The sequence below is a fragment of the Microtus oregoni genome, unplaced genomic scaffold (assembly GCF_018167655.1).
Source record: "Microtus oregoni isolate MIOR12 unplaced genomic scaffold, Mior012 000000F_ref0000247, whole genome shotgun sequence".
Lineage (NCBI taxonomy): Eukaryota > Metazoa > Chordata > Mammalia > Rodentia > Cricetidae > Microtus > Microtus oregoni.
This window is the reverse complement of record NW_024543059.1, coordinates 9828237-9846816: the sequence shown is the minus strand read 5'-3', so window position 1 is coordinate 9846816 and position 18580 is coordinate 9828237. Positions and strand designations below refer to the sequence as shown.

General features: G+C 39.0%; 1 protein-coding gene across 5 annotated transcripts in view; it reads right to left on the bottom strand.

The window, feature by feature from the left end:
- Grm5 (glutamate metabotropic receptor 5) overlaps positions 1 to 18580 on the bottom strand; it is a 363712-nt gene that overhangs the window by 34652 nt on the left and 310480 nt on the right. For all 5 annotated transcript variants that reach the window (XM_041666785.1, XM_041666947.1, XM_041666697.1 and 2 more), the window contains one exon: positions 15584 to 16523. In XM_041666785.1, the coding sequence (XP_041522719.1) occupies positions 15584 to 16523 (940 nt within the window). The remainder of the gene's footprint in view (positions 1 to 15583; positions 16524 to 18580) is intronic.

The following is an 18580-nucleotide window of genomic DNA, read 5'->3' as shown; positions in this document are numbered from 1 at the left end:
GTGTATTGGGAGGTGGTGGTAAGCAAGAATCAGGAGACAGGGGATAGAAAATAGGAATGTAACAAAAATAAATTGTATATGTGTATGAAATTATGAAAGAGTAATTATCCACTAATTAATTTTTAAAAAGGAAGAATGACTTATTCTTTTGGAAAATGAGATACTAATGAGTACAGATTCACCATCAGGAGTTATTGCCAAGGTACAAGGAAGTCGAATCGCCGCTGGTCACTGTACACATACTGATGAGAGAAATTACTAGAAGCAGGTACTTTCTAGTTGCTGGTGATAGAGAGCAAGAAGAGTATGCTTATAACCAGCTCACAGTTTAATACAGTAGGAAAACACGTAATCCAATGCAGGATACCTCAATCATAGTATTTTCTATGTGTTGTGTTGTTATAATCTACTCAGTGAATGGGCAAAAATTATGCGCATTCTTTAAATACAGGGTCTCACTACATTGTCTAAGCATGTTTTGTCAAGAAATGTTCTTGCTTTATAGTCCATGTAGCTGACACTAGTATGGTTTCACAACAACGAAATAAAGTTAAGCTAACAATACATTAAAATCTGATGAGTTCTGCCTAAATTACATACAGATAATTTATAAAATAATTTTAGTATTTGGACTAGAAAATGGAGGATGATAGTGTGTTTTCTAGATTGAAAACTTGAAAGATAAAAAGCAGGCATTATTGATGGAAGAGGCCTGTATGTGTATGTGCTTAGGGATGATCGCTTGGGACTGGGTAAACTATCAGGAGCTAGTCCCTACAGAAGACTCATTCTCCTTCTCTCAGCAACCATGAATTGCAAAATAAAGCAGAGGTAATGAACTCAGTGGTGGGGGTGGTCAGAAGGACATGGAGTTGGAGAAGTGGGGAGGGATGGATAGAAATGATACTTTACTAACAAATAAAAAATTTAAAAACATTTAAATAGAATTGTTTTATTTTAATTGTGTTTATTATGTATGTGTGTCTGTATATGGGTATACTCATATAAGTGCAGGTGCCTTCAGAAGTCAGAGGCTTTGATACTCCTGGAACTGAAGTTATAGGATGTGGTGAGCTGCCTTCTGTGGGGGCTGAGAACTGAACTCGGTTCCCCTGGGAGACACCAGTGTGTATTCTCAACCACTGAGCCATATCTCTACCTCCTGGAGTCTTACACATTTTAAGGAACAATGTTAAAAATAGTCTCTATTGAAAAAAAGTAAATACAAGTAATTATAAAAGATGGGAGTAAAACCCATGCTTAATTGTTTGTCCTCAGGAAACATGGCCTGTCATTGCTTCTAGTCGTTTTCAAGATGGCGTTGTCTGCCTCAAATCTAACATGTCCCCCTGCTCTATATTTGCTTTCATGAACAATTTAGGTTGTTTTGAGGCATTAGCTGGATTAGGATTAGCAATGATTGTAAGAACTGTCCAACACTATTCATCTTTTTCCTTTAGTATCCACTAGCTGATTCTAGTCCTTTCTTTCTTGTATTAAGCATTTAAATATACAATGTTGCGTATCATTTTCTTTGACTAGTAATGGCTGTCTTCTCTTTTCATCATACTTTGTTCCCCTTGGGAAGTGAGGCGATGGAAAGCATGACCCAACAGATTTGCATCTTACTCTTCATTGCTAGCCTCAGAGAGAGCCTTGGCTTTTCCTGAAGATTTAAAGGTAAAACTCTTAACTTTATCACCAGAGTTCAGCCCCTAGTTTAGTCACCTACCACTCCGAGTGAGTTTCTCACCTCTCTGAAGCAGTCACCAGCAAAATGCACTGAAGCCTTCTCCTCCTAGGCTGTATATGTGATACTCAAGAGAGCAGATGCACTATCACCAGTAATTAAGAGATATTAAATAACAGCTTGATTCTGGGGAATAAACCCTTGAAGTATGACCTATTGAGTTGGAGAGAACTTTCTAACATGAAAAAGGAGAATTTAGAGGCTATTTAGGCCAGACTATCCACTGTTTAAGATTAAGATGAATATTTTTAAATACAGTATTTCATGGAAATATTGTTGACTTTTTCCACCCATAATATGTCATGCTGTTTCTACAGGTGTGGAAATGTCATGTCCACGATGATGGCAAGACCAAGAGATAAAATTCTGGTGTGTCTATTAGAAAACTTCTTTTCCAGCTATAATATGTTATGCTTTTTCCACAGGTGTGGAAATGTCATGTTATGTCTACGTTGATGGCAAAATCAAGAGGTAAAATTTTGGTGTGTCCATTAGGAACCTTCTTCAGTTGGTGCATATCTGGGAACTAACATGTTGACTATTATCATTGTTTGTGAGAAAAACTGGCTCAGTTAATATAAAACTCTGTAGAAGTTCACACTGGCAGTCTTTCGCCACTTATAGCTCTGCACAGAGCTTGAGCACAAATGCTCTCTCAAGGAAGATGCCCAGAGAATCGGCTTGCCCCCTAGTGGCCAGGAAAGGAGCGGGTGGGTTAAGGGCTGGGAGGTTGAGTTGGAAGGCAGGGAGGGAGGAGAGAAGGAGGAGAGTGAGTCTATAAACAGTTGACACATAGGGTCTGTTGCTCCGCTAGAATCACGAAGGATGGTCAGAAATGCCCTGGAGTTTAAAGGCTGTCTGCTCCTTTCAGCCCGCAACTCCCTTTATGTCTGGCACTATTCTCCCTGGAGATGCAGTCGCAAAGCAGTGTCTGCGCGGTGAATACAATTAAATGAAAGCTTCTGGAAATGTCCAAGGGGAAATTAGATAACATGTGCTTTGATGCAGGGATTTGGAGTTTGAAGGTGAAAGAAGACCAGGGAAGATATCAGAAGCCTGCGTGTGCTTTGCTCTGGTTTGTGTTAGCATTCTGCAAATGTACCTATTAAAGTTCTTCACTGAAGTCAGTTAGCTCAAGTGCCATCAGATATTTCACATACTTATAGACTAAAGCAAATCCTAAAGTTAGATTCCTCTGGCAAGAGAATGTTGAGTCATCTCATTCTTTTACATTTCATAATTCAGTGAAAGGAAAACAACTACTTTCTTGTCTTTTGGGGTAGAACAATTGGCTCTTTTGAATGTCCTGGAAAATGCAGTCTCTATGTACTGAGCAGTACAGTTTACTTTTGACCCGATCCATTCCCACCCATGGCCTTGTACCCAGTGGACAGAGATACCCTGGCAGAGGTGACCAAATCAACAAATGTCATGATTGATTTTTCTCTAGTAGAATGCACTGACTAGTGTGACTGATTCTCATCAATAGAGCAAGTTGGCCCTGCACTTCACACTCTCTTTTCAAGACCCTGCAGGGCTACAGAGTAAAAATGGTAGGATACAGAAAAGAGGAAAGTTTAGATGTGGAGTGTGGAATTGTTTCTAGAAGTTAGACCCGTGATCACATGTCTATGCAACATCTTCTTGATTAATAATAGATGTGGGAAGAGCCAGCCCACTGAGAGTAGTACCACCTCTTGGCAGGTGATCCTGGGTTGTGTAAGGAAGCAAGTTGAATAAGTCATAGGAAGCAAGCCAGCAAGCTGCATCCCTCCATGACCTCAGTGTGAGCTTCTGCCTTCAGGTCCCTTCCCTGTTTGACTTCCTGGACTCATTGCTTTGGATGGTGAACTGTTCATTATATGAAACTGTGAGTGAAATAAACCCTTTCCTCCCCAAATTGCCCATGGTCATGGTGTTTCATCGCAGCAATAATAACCCTAACTCCGATGCAGTGTGAGCAGCCAGCCTCCTGCTCCCTGCCATGCTTCCCTTATCTGAGATGTGTCTTCTCAACAAAGATGGATTGCATCTCCTGATCTATAAACCAAAATAGACCTTTCCTTCATGGTGATGCTTCTTCTCAGAAATTCTGTCAAATCAAGAAAAATACAGCTTGATTCAGGTTTAGCTTTTATGGATATATATATATATATATATATATATATATATATATATATATGTCATTTCCTCATGCCTTTTAACACCCCCTGCTAGCTAACCATGCACTTCCATATCAAACTAATGCAGTGACTTATTTGGACCTCAGTACAGAATCACGACTAGTCTCTTATATTGAAGATAAGCTCTAGTGAAACAAAAGGGTACACCCCTAAGTCAGAAAGTAGAGATAAACAGTTTTTATTCATCTCTGAAACACACTGAAACTTCTCTTAAAGGCAGAGTGGAAAATACACTGAAAAAATTCAACCAACATCAAGCCTTCCAAAATAAGTGTTATTATGTTATTCTCAGGTGGACTTGAACTTGATGTCCTAATAGAGAACAAAGGGTAGGAACAATTACCCACTTGAGAGTTCTTGATGGCTTATCTGTCATGCCACTGTAGAAAGAACACAGCATTTCGATTCAGTTGTCCTTGAGCTTGAATCCCATCTGTGCTCCTGGCAAGCTGTGTAATGTTGAGAAGATGACCCAACCTTTCTTCATTTTCAGTGTCCTCACTTTTAGTGCAGCTAATAATAACAACGTGTGTTTTTGTTCCTGGCTATGAAAGGATAGCTGGAAAATGATTCTTTTTGTTTATTTTGTGCTTGGGTTTGTTTTATTTGAGACAGGGTCTCTTTATGTAGCTCTGGCTGTCTTGCAACTCACTAGCCTTAAAATCACAGAGCTCTGCCTGCCTCTGCCTCCCTGGTGCTGGAGTTTAAAGGCATATGCCACCATGCCTGCCTACAAAATTATTCTTTTTTTTGGTATTTTTTAATTAATTAATTTATTTATTAAAGATTTCTGTCTCTTCCCCGCCACCGCCTCCCATTTCCCTCCCCCTCCCCTAATCAAGTCCCCCTCCCTCGTCAGCCCAATGAGCAATCAGGGTTCCCTGACCTGTGGGAAGTCCAAGGACCACCCACCTCCATCCAGGTCTAGTAAGGTGAGCATCCAAACTGCCTAGGCTCCCATAAAGCCAGTGCGTGCAGTAGGATCTGAAACCCATTGCCATTGTTCTTGAGTTCTCAGTAGTCCTCATTGTCCGCTATGTTCAGTGAGTCCGGTTTTATCCCAGGCTTTTTCAGACCCAGGCCAGATGGCTTTAGTGAGTTCCCAGTAGAACATCCCCATTGTCTCAGTGTGTGGGTGCACCCCTCACAGTCCTAAAATTATTCTTAAACCAGAATTCTCAGCGTTGCTTGGGAGTTCATTAGATATACAGACTTTCTGGTCCTAACTTGTCCTACTTAGATTTCGATTGCTGTGATAGACATTATGATCAAAGCAGCTTGGGAAGGAAAGAGTTTATTTGACTTGTAGGTCATAGCCTAGTAGAAAAGGCAGGAACTCAAGGCAGGAACCTAAAGGCAGGAACTGAACCAGACATGATGGAGGAGCACTGGTTGCTGAATTGCTTCCTATAGCTTGAGAAGCTTTCCTTTTCTGCAGTTTAGGCTCACCTGCCGAGAATAGCCCTGCCCACAGTGGACTAGGTTCTTTTACATCAAGCACTAATGAGGAAAATGCTCCACAGACTTTCCCACAGGCCAATGTGATAGAAGCATTTTGTGAGTTGCTTACCAAATAACACCAACGTGTGTCACATTGACACAAACCAAAAGCATACCAACAAACAGAACAACCACCAGCACTTTCCACCATCTCACCCTTACTAAATCAGAAATTTCTTGGCTTAGGGATTTGATTCCATAAAATTATGATAGGAAACAATACATGGAATAATGTCAAGAGATGAGAGGGACCTGTTTAAGAAATGCTGCTTCTAATTAATTTTTAAATTGGGAGCTTCATTATATTCATTGCACTTTGGTTTTGAGTTCTTGTTTGTTTTCGAAGAACAAGGTCAATGATGGATTCAGTGTTTGTTGGCAGCAATGGCTTTTCTCTTTCTAAGGTTTGCACTAAGAAAGGCACATGGATAAATGAAAGAAAATGGGATCACTTGCTTGCACTTTTCTCTGCGCCATTTTAACTATCAATAGGGAATCATGTTTTCTGGCAACATTTACAATCTGAAGTGGCCATTGTGACAGAAGACAATAGAAGGGGCAGCAAAAAAATCTGTGTAGAGGAGAGAAATTGTGACTGTATTCCTCAATCTCTTATTTGTTTACTTTGACTAAGCCACGATGAACAATGTGAGCATATACTTGTCTCACCAGGGAGCTTTCATGTTCTGAGAGCAAAGGGGTTCTTCCATCAAGTCATTATTTAATCCCTACACACTTAACTCACAATAATCCCACAGGTTAAAATCATACTTATTACAAAGGAATACAAGCACACCCACAGAACCACAACACAAAATTGAAAATTAGCCAAAACCTCCAAAGCACATTAAACTCTGAGGAAAGTTCACCTGCAAAAAAGAAAGCAAAAAAGCAAACAATAAACAAAGAAACAAATGAAAATAAACCCCCAGATAACACTTCTTAAACCTACCACTAAAGCATGTAAAGAAGATTTGGAGAATCATGCATCCCTAGAATTGAGCACGGATTCACCAAGCAATTTAGCCCCCTTTTAACTTAAATGTTCTTCTGGAATTGACTTCTTGAAGAATGAAGCTTTAGAACCTTCTTTTCCACCAGGTGACCTGAATTGTGTAGTGTGTGGACGTGAGCTGGGATAACCCTATGACTAAGAGGAGGAAGCCGACTGTTTGTGAATATGGAATTTGGCACATAATCAGTACCGTTGTACCCTGTGATGTAGATACTTCTGTTCTCATGTTGTAGAGTCTCAAAGACTTCAGATGTTCACTCTATGGCTCCAGATTTTAACAGCTGTAATTGGGTTAGAATATACTATTTAAGGCAGGACTCACTTCACCACAACACACCAATTCAAACTTAAAGCCTGAGATATATGTACAGGCTGAGTTGTTCTAGGACATCAACTTGACTGTTCATACAGTAGTGATCTTTATTCATTTCAGAGACCATAAGCCAGTATCTCTAAGGCAGAAATACATTCATCATGATCATATTGAATAATAATTACAGAAAAATGGGATATGTAGTTGAGAAAATGGCTATCATGAAGGTTGTATTTGAATAGTAAAGGTCTTTGAATGCTTGTGTTCCTGGGTGAATCAAAATTTTTGTTCCACTACCTATTAATTCAACAGCTAACGGCTTTCCTTTGCTTCTATTCACCTATTTGTGATTATTCTCTTATCTATGAACTGAGAATATTCATTTCTACTACTAAATATTATGCAAATTTTCTGAATGTTAATAAAAATTTAAAATCCCGTGAATATCTCATGAGATTTATATTAAATAATTTAGCATAGTAATCGTCATAAAATAATTGCTCAATCTGTGCTAGTGTACAAAAGGTGAAACAATCTATTGTAAGCACACAATAATTTCTCTGTTTTCTGGGAGAGAGAAGAGGTAGAAGACACCTATGTATTGATTGGGAATGAAAATGGACGACATGATTTTTTTTTTTTCTGAAAGTAGTCATGAGAGACTCTTTAAATAAGTAAAGTTATTGAGTGTTTGATGAAGGAAGCTATGGATAGGACAGTGTGGGAATTTGAGAACTGAAGACTCTCTGCGGCTCAGCTCTTGAGAACACAGAAGAGCTACTTCCTTCCCTGCTCATCTCACTAGAGGTCTGAAAACAAAGGCATCAGAAAGAGGTCAGGCAGAGAGTGGTCATAAGCAAAGCCATCTGAGGAGGGAAGGAGCAGCTTCTGGAGCATATCCGGACAGCCAAATTCCTTAGAGATGGTCTCACAGTACCCAGGGGAAGAGTCCTGTTTCTAATGTGCAGAACCTCCCTGCATCAAACGCACAGTCTCTTATTTGAACTTTTCCCTTAGAGACCCAATTTCTCACAAAGTTTACTTTTGCTCACCGCTGTTTAACATAGACTTCTATCCCAGCACTCCATCAAGTCACTGAATTCATTTGTTTCCAGTCTGTGTCCTTCAAGAGATTAAGATAAACCCAAAGATGCCTTTCTTGTTTCTCTGTTTGCTTTGTTTAGTTTGCTTTGATCTCTGAATCCTCAGGATGTGAAAGGATTATGGCTGCAGAGTAGGTACTCAATTGAAGTGTGATTTTTGAGATGCTTCTTACCTTTTTTAAGGACTAAGTGTTGTGAGATAAAATTTGGGCAGTGAGGCCAACCGAGTGAATAGATTTTCTTTTCTGTGCTGGAAATAAAGCTTTACTTTAAAAAATTTTCCCAACTGGAGAAGTTTGGAAATTAGGCATATTTGGTTCAGCTGCTGTCCTTTTCATGCATTAAATCACTTCCTGTGTATGTGTACATAAAGGCTGCACAGAAGCGCTGTCTGGGTTTTTTCAGATCATCCTTTTGCTTTGTTTTGTACTGATTTTTTTCATTATGAATCCTCCCGTGTGAATGCTGTGTGCTGTATGAGCCCTGACATCTGCTGCTTAATAGATTCATGATCAACCCATCCTATCTGCATACTCTTTTGAGTATTGCTATGGGTCAGGCACTGAGGAAAATATAAATGTATTCAAGACAGCATTGAATAGACGTGAAAAGATTGTGTGTATGTACTAAGCAACTTGTTTATGCCTATAGAATCTAGCTCAGATCCTGGCAATGTTTAGGTCTTAGTAAATACATGAATAAGTAAGACAAACAGATGCTAAGAACCTGTGCAAACTACATAAATATTCTAAGACTCCAGATGGGGAAAACTATGTGACATGATTTAATTGGATCGAATTTTGTAAAGGAATCTTTACCTTGGAAAATCAAAGGATCCAGAGAGACAGAACAGCCAAAGACTCTAAAGATAGAATAGCACACATATCTTTCCACACAGAGTAAGAACCCCTTAGCAGACTCTAAACAACTGGAACCATTTATGCTCTGATAATGTCTGGAGTGTAATGGAATCCCAGGCATGTTTTAATTTGGTCAATGGATAAGCATGAGATAGTAATTGGTTTAGTAGATAGCCTAAGTAAGCTCTCATAACAATGTTAATCAAAGCAAAGTTAATTAGTTAATTAAAACAAAAGTGGAAAGTGATAGTTTCTAAAATTAAGTTAGCAGCAACAATACTAATAATACTGCAACTTGATCATAATCCCTAGGGAGGGTTTTTCCCTTCTACTAATTAAGCCATGAAAGGCTCACTGAATCTTAGAACCTCAACCCTATGTCCCTGGAACTTAGGAGTCTCATAGACCTAGAACTTCAGACTTAACAGCTTTCATGATTTATTTGGATCAGAACTGTTTTTGCATTTGTTTGTCAATTTGCAGCTGAAGTGAAGGACTTAAATGGAAGCCTGGCATTATCCCCTTGACAAGGATTTGATGCTGCACCATGTCACATAAGAAATTAGTGTCTAGAAACAAAAGGTTAATCACAGGGACCTCTATACATTGATGGCATAAATAACATGTTTCTATTAAAAAATAACAACAAAAAAAAACCCACCTATAGTGACTCATCCCCATTTAAATAAGACTCTCTCTGTGCTATTTTGGTGAGTTGAATGACTGACTGAGGCCCTTTCCCTTTGGGCTCTAGGGAAAGCCAGCTTCAATTTCCAGAAAGTTCTGCACCAGTTAGAATGAGCTTTTCTCCTTCCTAGGTGCTCAGCGCTCCAAGGAATTCCCACTCTACAACCAAAGGTGCCAGCTGGTTCCCCTTGACTCCTTGTCACTGACTGTAAATAGTTTACTCATAAAAGTAAAGGACATTTAAAGATGTAAAACTGTAGTATGTCATTTGTCTTACTTTTAAACAATTTCCCAAGCTGAGAAGAAATTGGGGAATTGGCAAGTTTGGTTCAGTTGCTGTTTTTTTGCATGCACTAAATCACTTTGTGTGCATGTATACTCACAAGGTTGTTTAAATGTGCTACTAGGTTTTGTCAAATTATTCTTTAAGAAAAAAAAAACAAGAGGTTTCATTATGAATGAACTCACTGTAAATTCACTTGTGAATGCTGTGTGCTTCACTTAATATCTATTCCTTCAATTCCTTTTCTAGATCCTCCTTCCGCTTTCATTGGTTCACTCGATCAACTGTACCCTGACATCCCTTCACGTTCCATGTTTCATGTTATACAGATGTGGAAATGTTGTAAATCCTGAGCAACAGATGTGGAAATGTTGTAAATTCTGAGCATGAACAAGAACGTGCATCTGAGTAAAAAAACATGGCACTGCCTTACTGAGTTTGTTAAATTATCTCTTTATTTATTTATTTATTTAAATTATCTCTTTTTTAAAAAGTCAGTTTCATTATGACATCTTCAGGTATGAAGACCATATACTTGACTCCTATTAAGACCATCCATTTCCCTCTTCTGTTCGGCCTCCTCCTCTTAATAAGTATCTTCCTCCGCTAAGTAGTCCTCTTCCTAATTTAACTGCATTCACACTATTTAACTCCCCCCTTCTCTATTGATGTTTTGGTTAATAGTCAATGTTTTGACATAAACCACAGATACTTTGTAACCATATTCAGATATATGTGTGTGTGTGTGCATGTGCTTATACATGTCTTGTATGTTTCTTATGACTTCTTCATATGAGTGAAAATGTGATATTTGTCCCTTTGAATTTATCAAATTATCTTTTACAAGTCAGTTTTCTTTTTGACCTTCCTAGAAGAGGCTAGCAGGTTTCATGTAGAATACATTACTGCAGGTGTTTTCTCTGTGATATTTCTTATATATATTCATATATAGAAATGTTACTTCTCTCATCAAATGTGTTCCAGACACATGTTGTCTGAAAGGTCCCCCTTTTCTGCATTTTTACTAATGTGTGCCAGTTAATTTTAAGTTTACTCATCAAGATTCAAGAGCTCTCATGCATTAAAAGCAAGAAATCCCAGTGTAGGGACAAAGCATCATCTTAGATGACTTTGCCTGCGTCTTTAGCATCTGCCAGTAGTTTGCAGACAGCTGTTCCATCTTAGAACACAATGAAGATCAAACTGATTCTGTCTTGCATAGGCCTTTTGAAATGGGGTTACCTCAGAGTAAATCTATAAGATACTTTCCTTTCTCCTATCAATTTCTTTCAAAGTTAATTTTTCTCACTCTTTCTTCTAAGAAAACAGATATTTTCTTGATATAAAACAGTGTCCAGAAACTTACCCTTTTACCAAAAGTTTAACCGTTTGCTCTATCTGTCTCAGATATCACAGATACTGAGGAGGTTTCTCTTACATGACCAGCTTCATCTATCAAGTCTTGCTTATCATTCAACACTTTGACATATCAATTATAGATGGTCTACAACAATATACTGGGGAGATTTGTAAATCAAATCAAATGACTTTAAGTGTATAAGGGTTGCTTCCATAAACAGGCTCTTACAGTTCAAGTAGGAAATGATTGGGAAGAGTTAATTAATGAACAGTTGGATTTTATAGTACAATATTTGACAGCATTTGTCTCTAACCAAAGAATAGAGTTTTTTAAGCATTGTTTGATAGGCTAATAATTTGTTTTCCAAAGAAAATTTCATGAGATATTTTACAAAGACTTCACTGGGAAATGTTCAACTCTTGTGAACACAAGCTGAGACCCAAATTAAAAACCTCTCCATCACATCCAAGCTTAGAGGTGAAGGAGGAGCCTTTAAATGATGCTCAGCCTCAAGTTCCTTAATTCAAAAATTGGGAAAGATGAGTGCTGATATTTGCCCCATTTCAGGAAAACTATCAATGTTAGATGAATAATATAAAAAAAATCTGTAAAGTGGACAGAACATAGCAAATGGGTAATAGCTGAAGACTTCACTGATTTGTACATTAAATTGTCCCTGTGTTTCTTCACCACCCCTACCTTATTGTTTTATATTACTCCAACCATCGTCACTACCGTATAGTACCACTTTCTGTCTCAGACAAAATTCATCAGTCTATGCAGTGACAACAGCTACACACTTTTCCTATCCAATTCCCTTGCAGACAATAAGCTATAGGATCACTTTATGGTAGATATTTGGGTCCATTTTGTTTAATGAGACATAATTAATTTATTTTATTTAATTTATACAGGATTCTGGCAAATTTGATTTCTAACAAGTAGAACCAGTTTATGGGTACCTAAAAATGGGTTGTTGCAATCAAACCCAGTTCTAAAATGCTTTTGTATTTATTGACTGCTTTCTATGTGTTGTTACTAAACATTAATATAGAACCTCATTCTTTAAAATCAGGATTATGTTATGTACTATTTCATAGCTTATGAAGTAGACTAAAACAGCTCATCCAAGTCGATACTGCTGTATTTAAACTGAGGCATGGATCCTTGTGGGATGCTGCTGAACATATACGGTCAATGTCTCTGCTCCTTCCCCCCAGTGGGTATATCAATGGTTGGAAACAGTCATTGAAACCTTCGAATCGTTACAACATTCTTTGCTCTATGGTATGCAATTATCATTCTCTTTAAAATAGAGAGGAATTCATTGCCGTTCTGATTGGATGATGGGAGATGAAGGGATAAATGAAGAGATCACATAGAGAAACATTACTCAGACCCCAACTTTGGCTAGTAGCAGTTGATGTCTCCAGAACCAGGTGGAATGGTGCAGAGGAAGGTAGGGCCAAGATAGGAGCTGCTTATTCCTAAAGACCTGATTTTTTGGATTTTAGTAACCTACTGGAGACCTTCCTAAACCCCAACATGTGAGCTCAATAGCAGAAGGCAGAACTCAATCTCTGAAAAGTAGAAACAATAGAAATAATTTAAAAGAAAACATGAAAACATTAGAGGCACCTCCTTCCTTTGTTCTCATCTGAACTCCAGTGTGCCAGTGTGATACATACTGACCTTTTCAAAATTGGGATTTGGAGAAGAGGTAAATTTATAGAGTTGTGTTTGAGCATTTGATTCTGTATCAAAGAGGAGCAATATTTTAGTTTAGGATCAGGTGGGAAGAAAAGAGGAAAAGAATTTTAGGTCACATCCGTCGCTGAGGATTACAGTTTGAAAAGAGCAGCGGGATGGAACGCACTGCAAGAAGATGACAACTTTCTCTGACTTCTTCTCCTCCACATCCACAGCATATGCCAGCTCACATATCCTATTTGGTCACAGCAAGAAAATCGTCCTATAATCAGATCGTAGCCTATCTCAGCTATAATCACACGGACCCGGTTGTCTTTAAGGTTGCATAAAACAACAATCGCTACCAACGTCCTTTTTTATCTTTGTTTTTTGACATTGTAACACACCTAATTGTACTGACGTCTAGATTCAATTCAATGAACAAATGGAATTCAAGTTAACATATTGCCACAAAATCCTATCTCCAATCACTTAAAAAATATAAGTTGATTATAGGATAGTTAAAAATATTAGCAAAATATCATAGAGAAACAGTATCACTATATCAAGATCTGTGATTAACAATCCATCTGCTTCTTGATTTGAGACTGATGGTAACAGACTGTGAGTGACAGTTGTAACACAGAACTGTGCATGTTTAATCTCATGATCACTGCAAAATACCATGCACAGTGTAAGACAAACAGAAACTAAGCCCCAGCACCTTACTACCTTATAAATTTATTTAGGCTAATGATCTGTTCCTATGTGTGACACACCACTGTGAGTCCAGCCAGGCACTAAGGAAAGAAGGATCTACAGAGAGGTAGATGAGGTTTCCACTTGCAGGAAGTTTTCTCTAACTAAAGTATGAAACAAGATGTGCTAAAACAATCTGGCATGATGCCAAGAGGGAAACCTGGAAAGAGCAGGCTGTGTAAGCAGTGTCTTCCTAAACGTGCACTGCACTTTGGATGCTCTCTTAATTGTTGATATCATTCTATTTGTGTATATAGCTGACTTTCAAGTATTGAGGAATATGGGCAATTGAGAACCTAGTTCGTTAAAATAATGGTTCTTAAGAAGTGCTTATTGTGTAGTATACACTATGTGAGTATGTTATGTGGCCCTCAAACAGTAAACATCTGTACTTCACAATCTCCATTCATGGGGGTGGGGGACTGAGCCTCAGAGAGGCTAGGAAAAACTGGCACAGGTTGTACAACTGAACAATTTGTGCTGCTAGCATGTAGTTCCAGGGCTGTCCAACAGCCCTATTACAACAATATGTTACTTCGACTAAAGCGCCTACTATATGTATCCATTTCCTACAGTCAATGCTACAAGATCCCAGTTAGTCACTTGAAATTAATAAGGTACAGGGAGGAGATGCCAATATCAGCACTGAAATGGAGAAAAAGCTGGTTGCATAGCCATCACTCGATGATTTCTTTCTAAGGAGCCTTCCCTGTTGGATTCTTGGTACCTAGGCGAACAATTGCCTTCCCATGCCAGCTTGCCTGTCTTATAAATCATTTTTCCCTGGAAAGTTTTTATTTGTAAAAAATGACTTATGAAAGAAATGTCTGAAAAAAATAAATGTCGTAGGCAATCTGAAAAGCTGATTTTGCAGAAGTTTCAGGAGTGTTTTAATAGAGGTGTCAGGGAGGCATGGCGGAAAAATGTGAGCAGGTTAGATATATGGGAGGCCTTCTAGATAGGAACCAAGACGCTCCGGCATTTGTTGAAGAAAAAAAATGATACAACTTAGTTTGTCAAGTGTCTTACACAACCTACATGGGAAGAGATGAGAAATGGAAAGTAATGAGAAAATAATTTAGTGAGGTGGGGGTACAAGTTAATAACTCCAACAGATTAGACTTTAGGTCTAAATGTCTCCAAGGATCTTATGGGTCCATTCCAAACCTCAGCAGACATTCCATATCCGTCAACATTAGTGCTTTAAATAAGGAGGGATGACAGGAAAGGCTTCCAGCCGAGCTAGGCCACAGTATATGAAAATGGTTCAAGCAATATCATTTAGATATTTGACTTCATTTTGAAAGACACTTTTCAATTGAAAGTTATTCAGCTTACGTTTACTTATACAGTTTTAAGGAAGACTATCAAAATTCAGCAGAGATGCTTTGATCAGCTTTCTGATAGGTACATCCTAAATAGAATAAATCTTTATTTGTAATCCATAGATCTATGGAACGGTACCTCCTTATTTCCAACCATCATCAATCTGTGTAGCCCTTCACTATCTTAGAATTTGTTCTCAAGATTCATGATCTCTATTTTGAATCTATGGAAACAGTGATAAGGGTAACACCCAACTTCACTCATGCATTGGCTGTTGCACCAGATCATTTGAAGACCGCGAGTACTTATTAACTGCCGTTTACGATATTAAATCTGGGGCGGAATGGGACGCTAGGCAATAAATAACTGGGAAACTAAAGAACTTAGTAGAGTTGTATGCAGAGGCACTGGGTTGTTTTGCCCATTTAGATTATTAGAACATCTCCATACAGAGTTTAACTTGCCCATTACATCTAAAATATAGCTTACCTCTGTTCTCCTTGCTCTTCTGAACTAACGTGCCTTATGATGTAATTCTTTTATTAGTCATCTTGGTGTCTGTGCTTCTAGCCTCAGCTTATATAATTTGACAATACTCAATCAGTCCTACAATAAACACTCAGAAAAGTTTCAAACCCTAAAGCACCCTGCCTGCTGAAGCTTGAGTCATGCAGAGATCCTCTATTGAAAGACCACATAGCAAATGCAGCTGATTCCCTAGCAGCCAAGCCCTGCTACCCCCTGACAACTGTTACCTTAGGGTTTCCCCAGAGGAGCCCCTCCTCTTCCACAGGTTGACTAGGCTGCTCGATCTGCTGGCGGCGGAGGATGACTTGCCATCACCTACGTGCATGCGCACCACCGTAGATGTTGTAAAGGCGCTGCGCACGTTTCTCTCCGGTTTGGCAAGGATGATGTACACCTTCGGCACAAACATGCAGCCCAGAGCCACCGTGGCACTGAGGCTGACGGAGAAACACATGGTGATGATTTTGTAGTTGCTGCCAAAGTAGATAGGCACGAAGGCCAGCCATATGATGCAGGTTGTGTACATGGTGAAGGCAATATACTTGGCCTCATTAAAGTTGGCTGGGACATTTCTGGTCTTGAAAGCATAGAACGTGCAGCTCAAAATCAATAATCCATTGTATCCAAGAGGAGTGACCACCCCAAGATTGGTGGTGTTACAAATCAAGTAGACCTCTCGAATGCTTGGGTAGTCATGCATTATATCCGGAGGCTCCATGATAAACAGGGCCACGATAATGCCCAGCTGGATACAGATGAGAATGAAGGCGATCACTAACTGAGCACAGGCACTCATGAATCTGGGTTTTTTGGTACAGATCTTCTTCTTGCTGCCTGCTAGGATCCTTGCAATGCGGTTGGTCTTGGTTACGAGTGCTGAGTAGCTCATGGCCGGAGAGAGACCGATGCCAATTCTCTGGAGATAGCAGTAAATCTGCTTGGGCTTAGCAATGAGACAGAAAGTACATAAGTAGCCCAGGCAGATGCCCGCAAGGATAATGTAGCAGAGCTCCCGGCTGGAGGACTTGACCACCGGAGTATCCCGATAAATGACGAAGACCACAGTAACGAACAGGGTGGCCAGCAGGCCGAGGCAGGCGAACACCACAGCTGCAATGGGCTCAGGGTCACCCCAGCGAAGATACTGTACCGGGATCAAATCACAACCTGCAGACACACAGACACATATCCAAAAAGAAGGAGAGGAATAATTTGGCTTACAAGTTCCCAATTTACAAGCAACTGCTTTCGATTGCTTCAATCTGTTTCTCATTTGCCTTTCTAATTTCAGTCTCTCATATAATTTATTCCTTCAGTGATTCGTTCAGAAAAATTAATATTGTTAAGTGTATGCTGTTTGATACGAACTCTCTTGCATTCTGAAATGAAGTGATGATAATCACTTTTCCTGTTATCATAGAAAAATTGGTTGGCCTCTTTAAAATAATTGCTTTCACCCGGGATAAATCTATGGCGAAGTGCCATGGCTTTATTCTTAGCCAGGAGCAACCAAAGATTCCTACAGGAACTAGCAAGTGCTTTGTGACAGAACATGAAACAGGGTATATTTGGGGAGCATAGGTTATCTGTGAGAAAAGGGGGAAAGAGAGGATACTACAGTGCGATAGAGTGATGCACAGCCTCGGATGAGGCTGCACAGCAGGCAGGTGGGCTAACCTGCAGGTCACAGAGTCTTAAGTTGACCAGAAGTTATTATTGTAAATGGTGTAGAGGAATGGCATGGACCAATTTCAGTGACTGCATATCAAGCTTGCTTTGACTGATATATGAAATCCCCATGAAATCAGGCTGTAGACAAAGCTGCAAACTATTTCGGAGTTATCTAAGGTGTTTTGAGGCATGCAGAAATACATGAAAAGAAAGGAAGATTTTTTAATTATTTTTTAATAAACACAAACACAAAAGACAATTTAAAAAATTGAAATGATTGATTCTTCTTTCTTGTACATCTACCCTTCTTGCTTCAGGTTTCAGATAGTTAACCCTTAGTACTACAGGCTCTACAGAGTTGTATGCCTGAGGTCATCTGCACACTTTGCAAAATTGCTTCTACTGGAAAACATATTTGCATTATCAATAATCATTAACAGATTAACATATTTTTTGTGACTTCCAAAGTAAATATAAGTATGTATGTGAGCATGTATGATGATGTATATAATTGTAGTGTATGCCTTTGTAAATGCAGGAGTACCCACACTTATGTGTAAGTATATAGAGCCCAGAAGGAGACTTAAAGTGTGTTCCCTCTGCCTTATTCTCATGAGACTATTCTCTCACTGAGCTAAGCAGCTGAATCTTGCTTGGCCTTTTAATTAGGTAGTTAGGCTGGCTGTTCAGTCCTCTTCTAAATTCATTTGCCTTTGTCTACATCCTCACTGTGGGAGTTACAAGCATATGAAGTCATTCCTAGTTTCTTGAGTTTGTCCCGGGTATTTTAACTCAGGTTCTCATACATACATGGCATACCCAATGAGTCACATCCTTAGTCTAGAAGTTAGTCAATAACAAATACCATCCACTCATGCCATTTGGATCCATTCTTCCTATGAAGTCTGTTAATTGCAACACTTTAAAATATTAAACAACCTCCAAGACCCCAAGTCCTGTTCAGCAATGGCACAGTACCTCATAGATTTCAACATTATTTTAGCAGGAAGCAAAACATGCCATAATGCTGGCAAAAGGCTTAGGGGCTAGGGCAGCTTGACACAAGCCTGAGGAACTGAGGCCAGTCTTCAGGCCTGATACCACAGAAGGAGAGAAGCAATTCCCACAAGCTGTCCTTTAACCTCCATGTAACGGCTATTTCCTGCCACAAATAATAATGTTTGTATAAATGAATACTGCTAAAAAAAATGGCCCCAAATATAATTGTAATCTCTACCTAAAATGTCAGGATGATTTTATTAGTAACTACTCCAATCAGAAGGAGGATTTATTCTCTTCATGTCTGAATGAAAGCCGGAGAGAACTGACTCTGTTTTTGAGTGTCAGGAAATACCAGATCCTAGTCCCGAAATTGTATGAGGTTTTCATAATAAATAAGTCAGGTAAGTATCATTGTCTCTAGTTCACAGGAGGTGAGTGGGCATAAATAATAAGATATATTGACATGCTAGAACTGAAATCATAACCTTGATATTAGTCATTTATTTACTTGTTTACTTGTTTTAAATCCATTGAGGAGGCAACTTTATCAT